This window comes from Dendrobates tinctorius, unplaced genomic scaffold (genome assembly GCF_039654945.1).
Source record: "Dendrobates tinctorius isolate UK_male_01 unplaced genomic scaffold, ASM3965494v1 ptg000034l, whole genome shotgun sequence".
Classification (NCBI taxonomy): domain Eukaryota; kingdom Metazoa; phylum Chordata; class Amphibia; order Anura; family Dendrobatidae; genus Dendrobates; species Dendrobates tinctorius.
The window spans coordinates 23,524,488-23,536,684 of NW_027361702.1; the positions used below are offsets into that span (position 1 = coordinate 23,524,488).

The 12,197-nt window shown below is 48.7% G+C and overlaps 1 protein-coding gene across 7 annotated transcripts in view; it reads right to left on the bottom strand.

Moving 5' to 3' along the window:
• The window catches only part of GTF3C3 (general transcription factor IIIC subunit 3), a 55,986-nt gene that overhangs the window by 25,152 nt on the left and 18,637 nt on the right, over positions 1-12,197 (bottom strand). For all 7 annotated transcript variants that reach the window (XM_073573144.1, XM_073573150.1, XM_073573147.1 and 4 more), the window contains one exon: positions 11,779-11,926. In XM_073573144.1, coding sequence (XP_073429245.1) covers positions 11,779-11,926 — 148 coding nt within the window. The remainder of the gene's footprint in view (positions 1-11,778; positions 11,927-12,197) is intronic.

Sequence of the window (12,197 nt, forward strand, 5' to 3'; positions counted from 1 at the left end):
ACACTTGTTGTGCCGAAGCCTGATGCCGAATGGCCCAGGAGGCCCCTACTGCCCGTGTAGAGTGTGCCGTGATACCGGCCGGAAGAGGGGAACTGTTAAGTCGGTAGGCCTCATGTATGGTGGACTTGATCCACCTGGCAAGGGTAGCCTTGGAATCCGGCAACCCCTTGCGGAAGAATGAAGAGGGAATCGGATTTCCGGAAAGGTGCAGTCCTGGACACGTAAATCCGCAATGCTCTGACTAGGTCAAGCGTATGCAGAGCCTTCTCCACTCTATGGACCGGAACCGGGCAAAGGGAAGGCAGTGAAATCTCTTCGTTAAGGTGAAAGTTGGACACAACCTTCGGAAGGAAGGATGGTACCGTGCGGAGAACCACCTTGTCCTGGTGAAAGGCTAGGAAAGGTCGTCTGCAGGAAAGTTCTGACAATTCCGACACTCTGCGTAACGAGGTGATAGCCACTAGAAAAACCACTTTCTGAGACAGAATGGAGAGTGGAACTCCTCTAAGAGGTTCGAAGGGTGGAGCTTGCAATGCTGTCAGGACCAGATTGAGGTCCCACGTATCCATCGGACGTGTGTAGGGAGGAACCAATCGGGAAACTCCCTGGATGAAAGTCCTTACTTGCGGTTTAATAGCAATGCGCTTTTGAAAAAGGACTGAAAGCGCCGACACCTGACTCTTAAGCGAACTTAAGTATAGCTTGGCATCTAGGCCCGATTGAAGAAAACCTAGTACCTTCGGGAGGGAATAAGGGAGTGGGACTTGTCCATGAGATTCGCACCAAGAAAAGAAGGCTCTCCAGGTACGATAATAGAGCTTGGCGGAGGCAGGCTTCCTTGCCCTGATCATAGTTGCAATGACTGCCGGTGAAAAACCTGCCTGGGTTAGAATCCAGGTTTCAAGGGCTATGCTGTCAAATTGAGGGCCCCTGAATTCTGGTGGAAGAACGGACCTTGAGACAGAAGGTCGTGGCGGTCGGGTAGACGCCAGGGGGCGTCTGCCGTAAGTTGGACGATGTCGGCGTACCAAGTACGTCTGGGCCAGTCTGGCGCGATGAGGATGGTCGGAACTCCCTCTTGCTTGATCTTCCTCACGACCCTGGCGATTAGGGGGAGGGGTGGAAAAATGTACAAGAGTCGGAACTGGGACCAGTCCTGGACCAGGGCATCCGCTCCGAGCGACCGCGGGTCGTGTGTCCTGGCCATGAAATTGGGAACCTTGGTATTGAGATGGGATGCCATTAGGTCCACATCCGGGGTTCCCCAGCGTTGACAGATCTGGTAAAAAATCTCGGGATGGAGAGACCACTCCCCCGAGTCCATTCCTTGCCTGCTGAGGAAGTCGGCTTCCCAGTTTTCTACACCCGGAATGTGTACCGCAGAAAGTACCGACCTTGTGTCTTCCGCCCAGCGGAGGATATGAGCCACTTCTCTCATCGCCTGGGCGCTGCGGGTCCCGCCTTGGTGATTCACGTATGCCACAGCCGTGGCATTGTCCGACTGTATCCGTATGTGCGAGGCTGCAAGCAAGTGATGAAAGGCTCTCAGTGCCAAGAGAATGGCCCTGATTTCCAGAACATTGATGGGCAATGTCACTTCCCTCGGTGACCACTTGCCCTGTGCCCTGTGATGTAGGTGCACCGCCCCCCAGCCTGTCAGGCTTGCATCGGTAGTCAGGATCTTCCATTGTCCTGAGAGGAATGGCTTCCCTCGTGTAAGCGAGGTTGGTTTGAGCCACCAATGCAGGGACCTCCTGGTTGATGACGTCAACCTGAACTCCCTGTCGAGGGAGAAGGGGTTCCTGTCCCAAGATCTGAGTATGGCTAGTTGAAGGACCCTGAGGTGAAACTGGGCAAATGGCACTGCCTCTATTGCTGCTGCCATCCTGCCGAGGATTCTCATGGCAAACCGGAGAGATCGAGGAGGACTGCGAAGGAGTGTGCGAACTCCCAGACGGATGGCCAGTGTCTTGTCCTTGGGAAGGAGCACCAGGCCCCTGGTGGTGTCGAATACCATTCCCAGGAATGTTAGAGTCCGAGTTGGGATGGTCGACGATTTCTGTAGGTTGACTAGCCATCCCAGGCGACTCAGAGTGCCTAGAGTGATTGAGACACTGACCTCGCAGTCTTTGAAAGTGGGAGACTTGACGAGGAGGTCGTCCAGGTACGGGACGACTAGAATGCCTCTTGAGTGCAGGACGTCCATGGTGGCCGCCATGACTTTGGTGAACGTTCTTGGAGCCGTGGCGAGTCCGAACGGAAGGGCGACAAACTGGTAGTGGTTTTGGTTGACCGCAAACCTGAGAAACCTTTGGTGGGCGGGAGCAATTGGTATGTGGAGATACGCATCCTGTATGTCTATGGAGGCGAGGTATTCTCCCTGCTCCATGGATGCAATGATGGACCGGAGGGACTCCATGCGGAAATGACGGACCCGTACGTAATTGTTGAGCTGTTTTAGGTCCAGTATGGGTCGGACGCCGCCTCCTTTCTTGGGGACTACGAACAAATTTGAGTAGAATCCTCGGAATCTCTCGTTCGCTGGAACCGGCACCACAACTCCTGATTGAAGGAAAGAGGAAACCGCTTGGTGGAAAACACGAGCCTTTTCTGGTGGTGTTGGAGGAACAGAAAGGAAGAACCGGTTCGGTGGAACGGAAGTGAACTCTATCTTGAATCCGGAAGACACTATTTCCCTGACCCACCTGTCTGTTATAGGCAGCCAGACTTGCTGAAAGAGTAAAAGTCGGCCGCCTACTGGTGGGGTGTCTTCCGGAGGTCTCGAGTCATGATGAAGTGAAGTTCTGAGGTTTTCCTCCCTTGGGTTTCGCTTGGCCTGCTTTCGACTGCCAAGCCCTGTCCGGTCGCTGCTGCGTCCGTGGGTTGTCTCTGCGTGGAGAACGGTTGCGGTTTTGCACTGGGCGCGAAACGGACCAGCCCGAGGAATTCCGAAAGGATCGGAATCGCGTCTGGTTTCTTCGTTTAAACGTGCGTTTCGGTTTTAGTTGAGGGAGAGAGGTACTCTTACCCCCGGTGGCATTGGCTATCATGGTGTCCAACTTTTCGCCGAAAAGTCTACCAGTAGAATACGGAAGTCGCGTGAGGGACTTCTTTGAGGCCGCATCCGCTTTCCATTCTCGCAGCCAGAGGATGCGTCGGATCGTGATGGCGTTTGATGCTATTCCCACTACACCTCTGGCGGAATCCAGGGCTGCATGAATCATGTAGTCTGCTACCACTGCCATCTGGACCGCTTGGTCCGAGAGTTCAGGATTTGAAGCCTGAAGACCCTCCTGTAGTCTTTTGGCCCAAGCTAGGATGGCCTTGGCTGCCCAAACTGAAGCAAACGCAGGGCCCAGAGAGGCGCCTGCCGCTTCGAAAATAGAACGAGCCATGCGTTCTACTTGCCGGTCTGCTGCGTCCCTGAGGGTTGAGCTATCCGGCAGAGAGAGTAAAGTCTGCGCTGCTAGCCTAGAAACCGGAGGGTCCACTTCAGGGGATCTGCCCATTGTTTGGTGTCTTCCTGTGGGAAGGGGTACTTCGCTTCCAGATATTTGCGATTAGCGAATTTTTTGTCAGGCTGCGCAAACTGTTTGGTAAGTATTTTCTCAAACTCATCGTGATTAGGGAAGACCTTAGGTGGTTTTTGAACATTTTCGAAGCAAATCCTATGTTTTGGGAATTCCGGGGGCGACTCTGGAATTTTTAGCACCCGATGAATAGAAGAAATTATGTCCTCAACTAGCGCTGTATTGCTAGGGGGAGAAGGTACCACGGACCTGACCGTTTCATTATCTGAGTCGGAGTCACAGATGCCCTCCGAATCCTGTGCCTCGCTAAGGTGATCCCTGGAGGGCGACCTGGGGCGGGGGTCTTCTGTGGTGGGGGATCCCTGTGGTAAATTGCACTGTCTGTCTGTGGCAGGGGACTGCCCAGGAGACCTGGAATGACGCTGTCTCTCCCTAGAGGGGGACGACCTTGTGCTATAGTGCGACTCAGGTGATCGAAACCTGTGAGTCCGCTAACGTCTGTGAGAGTCGGAAGCAGCATGTTCCTGAGACAAGCTGTCCGTTTGCTGTGTACCGTCCATAGCCGGGGCCCGACTCTGCAGAGCTTGCAGCAATGTAGCAGTTAGGTTGTCTATGGACTGTGACATAGACTGAGACATCTGAGTTGCCCATTCCGGCGTGGCCTGTGACACTGAAGCGTCAGTAGGGACTCCCTGGGGTTCTGACCCAGAGTTCTGGATGCAGTCCCGGCAGTGCTGATACGTGCTGCCACTAGGGAGCGTGGCTTTGCAGGATGTGCAGAATGCATAGAAACATTCCTGCCTGGTTCTCTTCCTTGAGCCCGGCATAGTGCACAGAGGCTGGCTATAAGGGATCGTACAGGGGTGGCTACGCAGAGGGAACCCACAGAGAGCCTTATAGGAAGTATAGATTCACAGCTGAGTAATGAAAACCCAGCTGTGAGCTTACCCCACCGTTGTGTCCCTAGGTCCAGCGCCAACAGATCCTAGTTCTGTGCCCCCCGGAGACCGCTGTGATGCTTCTCTCCTGGATCTCATCCAGAAAAAATGGCCACCGGGGCTCTGAGGAGAGGGAGGAGGGGGCGGAGAGCTGAAAAGGGCGCGCTGGGCTGTGTAAAAACGCCCCCTTTCTGCCTCAATCCGCCCCTTCTATGACACTCCAGTGTGTCATTTTGGTCATCCGGGGGGCGGGGAAAAGGCGGTGGCTTCAGCTAGGCCGAAGCCGCGGTCTAAATTTGAAGCCTGATGCCCAGGAGGGCTCCAGAGCGGCGCGGTAGTCCGGGGGGGGCGGATTTGTACCAGACCCCCCCAGAACGGTCGACTGGATAGCGGTGGGGGTAGCAGGGGTAGCGGTTTTTGTATGGGGGGCCCCTGAAGGGCTATGGAGCCGCTGCTGCTGCAGAGACAGGGACGCAGCAAAAGCCCTGTTTCTGCTGTGCCATCCAGTCCGCACCCTCCCCCGACCCCCACAGGATCCCTCAGCCGGCCTGGGGTCCCTGGAAGCTGCGGAATGCTGCCTGATCTCCGACCCTACCTGAGGCGTCTCAACCTAATACCCCCTGCGGGGGATTAGGGAGGGTGCGTCTGTCACCGTCAGGGGGTCTTCATCCTCGCCTCAACCTCAACCCAGACCCCTTAAAGGGGTTGGGGAAGGAGGGGGGTCTCGACCTCGAACCAGGACCCGAGGGACTGGGGAGGGAGCGACATGGGGAAAAAACCACCTCGACCTCAACCGGGTACCCCTAATAGGGGACCGAGGAGGGAGCCATGCCGGGAGTCTCGCTGGAGACCCACTTTTCTTCATCTGTATTTCCGTGAAAAAAAGGAAAAAAACGGAAGAAAAAAGGTGTGCCTCCTTGCGACACTAAGCAAAAACTGGAGAAGGCTGACGCCGTCCAGGGGTGTATACTGCAGAGGAGGAGCCAAAGTTAATCTTTATCAGATTATGCATAGTGTCGCCTCCTAGTGGACAGCAGCATAACACCCAAGGTTCTGTGTCCCCCAATTAGGCGACAGAGTAAAGTTAACTTATTTCAGTTCTTCAATACAAAAAGTGAAACTCATATATTATATAGAGTCATTACACACAGAGTGATCTATTTCACGTGTTTATTTCTGTTAATGTTGATGATTATGGCTTACAGACAATGAAAACTCAAAAGTCATTATCTCAGTAAATTAGAATACCTTTTAACACCAGCCTGAAAAATGATTGTAAAATCCAGATTATTGGCCTACTGAAATGTAAATGCACTCAATACTTGGTTGGGGCTCCTTTGGCATCAATTACTGCATCAATGCGGAGTAGCATGGAGGCGATCAGCCTGTGGCACTGCTGAGGTGTTATAGAAGCCCAGGTTGCTTTGAGAGCAGCCTTCAGCTCGTCTGCATTGTTGGTTCTGGTGTCTCATCTTCATCTTGACAAAACCCCATAGATTCTCTCTGGGGTAAAGGTCAGGCGAGTTTGCTGGCTAATCAAGCACAGTGATACTGTTGTTTTTGAACCAGGTACTGGTACTTTTGGCAGTGTGGACAGGTGCCAAGTCCTGCTGGAAAATGCCATATCCATCTCTAAAAAGCTTGTCGGCAGAGGGAAGCATGACGTGCCCTAAAATTTCCTGGTAGATACCTGCGCTGACTTTGGTCTTGATAAAATACAGTGGGCCTACACCAGCAGATGACATGGCTCCCCAAACCATCACTGATTGTGGAAACGTCACACTAGACCTCAAGCAGCTTGGATTGTGGCCTCTCCAATCTTCCTCCAGACTCTGGGACCTTGGATTACCAAATGAAATGCAAAATTTACTTTAATCTGAAAACAACACCTTGGACCACTGAGCAACAGTCCAGCTCTTTTTCTCCTTGGCCCAGGTAAGACGCTTCTGGCATTGTCTATTGGTCCTGAGTGGCTTGACACAAGGAATGCGACACTTGTAGCCCATGTCCTGGACACGTCTGTGTGTGGTGGCTCTTGAAGCAATGACTCCAGCAGTAGTCCACTCCTTGTGAATCTCCCCCAAATTTTTGAATGGCTTTTTCTTAACAATCCTTTCAAGGCTATGGTTATCTTGGTTGCTTGTGCAGCTTTTTCTCCCACACTTTTTCCTTCCACTCAACTTTCCATTAATATGCTTGGATACAGCACTCTGTGAACAGCCAGCTTCTTTAGCAATGACCTTTTGTGGCTTACCCTCCTTGTGGAGTGTGTCAATGACTGCCTTCTGGACATCTGTCAAGTCAGCAGTCTTCCCCATGATTGTGGCGCCTCCTGAAACAGACTAAGGGACCTTTTTAAAAGCTTATGAAGTGTTTGCAGGTGTTTTTTATTAATTATTCTCATTTACTAAGATAACGACTTTTGGGTTTTCATTGGCTGTCAGACATGGGGGGCATATATACCAGGATGAGGGACATAGTGGGTGAAATAAGTACTGAAAACGTCACCAATTTTCTAAATAAATGTATTTCTAAAGGTGCTATTGACATGAAATTGTCACCATATGTCGGTAATAACCCATCCAAACACACACAGGCAAAGAAATCAAACCACAGATTGTCCATAAATTATGTATAATAAGGAGAAATGACACCAGCTGAAATCTATTAGTAATTAGAAAGCAACTGTGACACTTGGTGCCAAATAATATCAACAGATTCAACTGATGGATTATAAAAAGGTGTCTCATTACCAAGATGCTACACAAGAAACATATCATGAAGGGTAAAACCAGTGAGATGTGTCAAGACCTTCACAACCTTATTGTTGCAAAACAAACTCTCAATTGGTTTCAGGGAAGGAAAATAAATCTGCTAGAACGGCCCAGTCAATCACTGGACCTGAATCAAATAGAAAACGTATGAAAGGAGCTAAATTTCAGAGTCCATAGCAGGAGCCCACAAGAGATTCAGGATGTGAAGAGTATTTGTGTGGAAGAATGGGCCAAAATCACATCCAAGCAATGAATGCGACTAGTTTCTCCATACAGGCAGCGTTTTGAAGCTTCATCACCAACAAAGGCTTTTGTACTAAGTATGAAATAAATTTCAGTAATCATAACCCCCATCATGAGGGATATACTGTATATACCAGAATGGGGGATATATATATATATATATATATATATATATATATATATATATACACACACACACACACACACACACACACACACACACACACACACACCAGGATGGGGGACATGTATAGCAGAATGGGCCCAGTATGAGGGACATTACTACATAATGGGGAGGGGTCAACAAGTATATCCTTATAGGATTTAGAATGCTACAAGGGCTGTGGTGTAATGACCACTGTGTCCGCTAGGGGGAGCTGTGTGGATGTCCTAGGAGAGAGGATGAATGGCAGAATACTGAATGACTGTTGAGTATCTCAAAGGGGGTGGCCTTGAGATAGAGACTTATGTGTGTGTTGATCAGCAGTGATACTGCTGAGGTGCTGTTTCAATGTGTCCGGGAGAAGTCTCCAGGTAGCTGGGGAGACGGGCGGAACTAGTTACCTACAAATCCACCCAGGGTAGTGGTTGAGAACGATATTGTAAAGTGTGTGAGAATGGTTCAAGGACCTGTGGTGAGGTCATAGCCATGTGACCCAGTGGGCGTGGCTATGGACCATATAAGGTGGCCAGGGTAGGTCACATGGGGTGAATGCAGGGACCTGGTTGGTCCATTTGGAAGGTCTCGCTGGGAGATGTGTCTGCCTCCCTGAAGTGCCTGTGTGTAATGGCTGCACGTGTCTGAGAATTCGTAGAGGGAATGGACGTCTGCAGCATGGAGAAGCAGCCATGAGGTAAAACCCTGACGGGGTGAGAACTGCGAGGCTAGAAAGCCTGCGCAATGGACATTGCATAAACTGTGTGAGTACAGGATAATCAGAGTGGAGCTCTGTCATGGACGCTATGCCGTTTGATATGAACTTTATGTTGCTGGTCATGGTTTATGTTGCGTAAATAAACCGCTTGGACCGTGATTGTTTTATGGAAAACCTGTGCTGGATGAGATTTATTGGCTGCCAAGCTAGTATCCCCTACCCGAATGACAGCGCTACCTCACAGGGCTCATACATCTGATCAAATTTGCAGGGGGAGTACCAGTTCCAAATTTTGCATCGGGGCCCACCGGACTATAGTTATGTCACTGACAACCAACCACAAAAGGTGCATAAAAATAAAGAGAACAGAATATAAGCTGCATCTGTATCAGACACACTGTATACTATAATATATATATAATTCACATTATGACCCAGTATTAATACAATAAAGGGAAAAAGGGGTGCTCAACCGTATAACATGTGGTGCTCTGAATAAATAGAACATGTAGATTATAAACTATGGCGGAAGTTTATACTCTACATCCAATATTAATACAGAATGTGAGTGATTACAAGTTTCCCATATGCATATTATAATTTTCTAGATATAAAGGGCCTGATACCATTAGACAAAAAAATGCTATATTCCTGCTGCCACCAGTAGGGGGAGCATGCTGCATAGTGTTTATTCATTGAAGAGAATCTGTAAGCAGGTTTTTGCTATATAATCCGAGAGCAGCATAATTTTGTGGTTAAGAGACCCTGATTCCAGCGATGTATCACTTACTGAGCTGCTAGCTGAAGTTTTGATAAAATCCTTGTTTTCTCTGCTGTAGGTGTAGCAATGGTCAGAATGCTAAATTGTGTAAAACTCCACCCATACCTCTGATTGGCATCTTCCTGTTCACACTGTCAGCACACTGCCAATCAGTAGTAGGGACAGGGTTACACAGATTAGCCTGACTGCCTGGCACGTGACACCTAGTTCCGCAGTGATAATCTCTTGCTTATAAAACACACTGAATGTACTGAAACTATGGCAAGCTGCTGAGCAAGTAAAACAACCCTGGAACTATTGTCTCTGACCCTACATTATATGCTGCTCTCAGATTAAATGACTAAAACCTGACAGTTTCCCTTTCAACTCAATAATAACACAGTGTACAGAAAGCTCATCAGTTCCGGTTATTAACCGCTGCAGACAGAATTTTAGCTTAATTTTACGCCTATGTAGACAATTTGAAGCTTTGTGTCAAGAAAAAGAGCTCCACCCCCCATCAAGATATATTAGGAAATTCCACACAGAATGAAAGATCTAGGTCTAGGATCTGCATCATGTGTAAAGGTAGACATTGAGTCAGAAGACTATGAACTAGACTTTATCTCCATGGCATCACACGCCACAAATACATTGTGCATAGAGCATGACTGGAGCACTCTCAGAGGGATTCGTCCTTTAAAGAAGGCAATCACAGGTAAAGGTAAGTCCTACTGATCAACTTTGCTGAACACAATTTCCCATGCAGTGGCACAAGAAGCTTTTTTGGCTCCTGTCACTTTTTGAGGCGCAGGATGCTTAATGGTTTCACCACTCTCACAGGAGGTACAGCATATTGGTGGTGTCAACACACGAGTTGGCATGGGGGTCTGATTATGGAAAATAGAAAAAAATAAAGCAAACTCTGAACAACTGCATGACCCGTGTCTCAAACTCGTGTGGACTCTGCAGGAGAAACGGTTGAGGACTGAGTTACTTCCCAGAGCCGCAATCTGCTAATCACATCCCAGTTAACTTCAAGTGGTTAAGTAGTACACAGACCAGCTCCTACGCTCCTATTAGTCCAGCATTGAACCTCACAATAGGCTTAGCCTTTGTTCTCTCACTATGACCCTGGTTATCCAGGTTTAGGATTCAAATCAGCAGCCAGACTATGTGACTATGACTATGTGACTGCAGACTTGTGAATCCTCACAGCGTGCAATGTGTGCAGTTTCTATCAATAGAAGTGAATTGAATGTGGCCGGACATGTCTAGTCAGAACGTGGCCAGAAGTATACAAATCGCATACTTGTGATCACTTGCTCCTAGCGCCGGAGAATCCTGACAGCTCGCACTGTATGTGCTGTTAGGATTCCCAAGTCTGCAGTCACTCTATTTGTACCCTAAGACGGGAGAACCCCTTTAAGAGACCAGATTCATCTCTTCTTCAGCCCTACCCTCCACGGTCAGAGCTTCTCTTTGCCCAATTCCTGACTTTATGGGCCCTGACTCTCTTCAAGAGCCATATTCCTGCTTGTTCGGACCCTTCACTTTAAAGGGTTGTTACACATCTTCAACCAGACCCTACATTACTAAGATCCCCTTCATTCGGTCTTACACAGCAGACCACATTGTTAGGTCACATCCACTACAGACCCTGCCTATTCCTACCAAACACCTCTCACTTGACCCAACTTACCGAGTTAATCTCTGCATCACTCACCCTTCCCTCCAGTATGACATTATCTCCAGAACCACAGTAGACCCCCAGCATTGACCCCACCAAGGTTAACAGGACATTAAACCTATACATTTCCAGCACAGAAAAGCGCCCTCCTCCATAAATCAGCATTTAGCTGTCTGGTCTTGGAGAACCAAGCTTTCTTCAGAGAAGGAGCCAAACTGTTTTCCATCCAAAAACTTGCCCAAATGGGTTGCCCTAATCTCCATGTATCCTTCCTGAGGTCCTGCGTCACCCTTCGCGGTCTCCAAGCCACAGCCAATCCTGTAAAGACAATCTGCTTCCAGCCATTAGCCAAGACCATGATGTCCAAGACAGAAGCGGCTGCTAGCCGGCCAGGTGCAACGTCACCTCAATGATGATTTTGTGCCAAGTCAGCTAATCAAAAGAGGAGCTGCTGATACCGGGAGGTAGGAGGTGGTTCTCAGGGTTCCAATCCAGCATCCAAAGATTACTGGCATGGCTGCTGGACCGACTACTGCAAATTGATTCGAAGCAGACCTTCCTTTTATCCACTTCTGAGTTCCTACCAGCAGCGAGGTGGCACAGTGCATTTGCGCGAGTGCACAGATTTTGGCTCTTCCTTCAAAAAAGACTGTCATATCCAGGGTCAACTACTGTTCCTTGACCAGCGATGCCAGTTAAGTTCCCCATATATGTAAGGTATTAAAACGCCTTTAAAAGGTACTACTTTAAGGATGAATCCCACTTGCATTTGGCATGTGCATTGGGAAATCATTCATCCTGATTGTCCCATGTACACATCCTATAAGCACCGTCATTGCCAATAATATAATCTGGGTAATCGGAAATTGCTTTATGGATTCTCTCTAAAGACACTAACGACAATTGTAACCATATCAATTTCTTATAGAAAACCAAAAAGGTGAACCATGCGTACAATACATGAATACCTCGAGTGCTTTTTCATGCTGTTTGTTGGAGATGTACAGCTCCGCAGCGATATTAACATCTTCTATCGCCACCAGATTCTGATGTTTGGAAAATGCTTCTTCTATTATGACGATGGCCGAGGAAATATCATTGGTTTCATAATAAATCCTAAAAAATAAAAAATAGGAAAGACTATGTCACACCGCATATGTATGGATGCAGACGATGTTCAGAATATCGTCTGTGCTGTTCTCCTGCAATCTGCAGACTGACCAGAAAGCATCAGGTTCTCCAGGCTACTACCACCGGAGGTGGCGATACACAGACAGCCGAGGGCCGCTCAGCTACGTCATATTCGGAATCTCAATAGAAATAAATGTGACTCGTGTATGCAGGGCAGCTGACCCTCTCCTGATTGATTCCAAAGCTCTACCTCCAA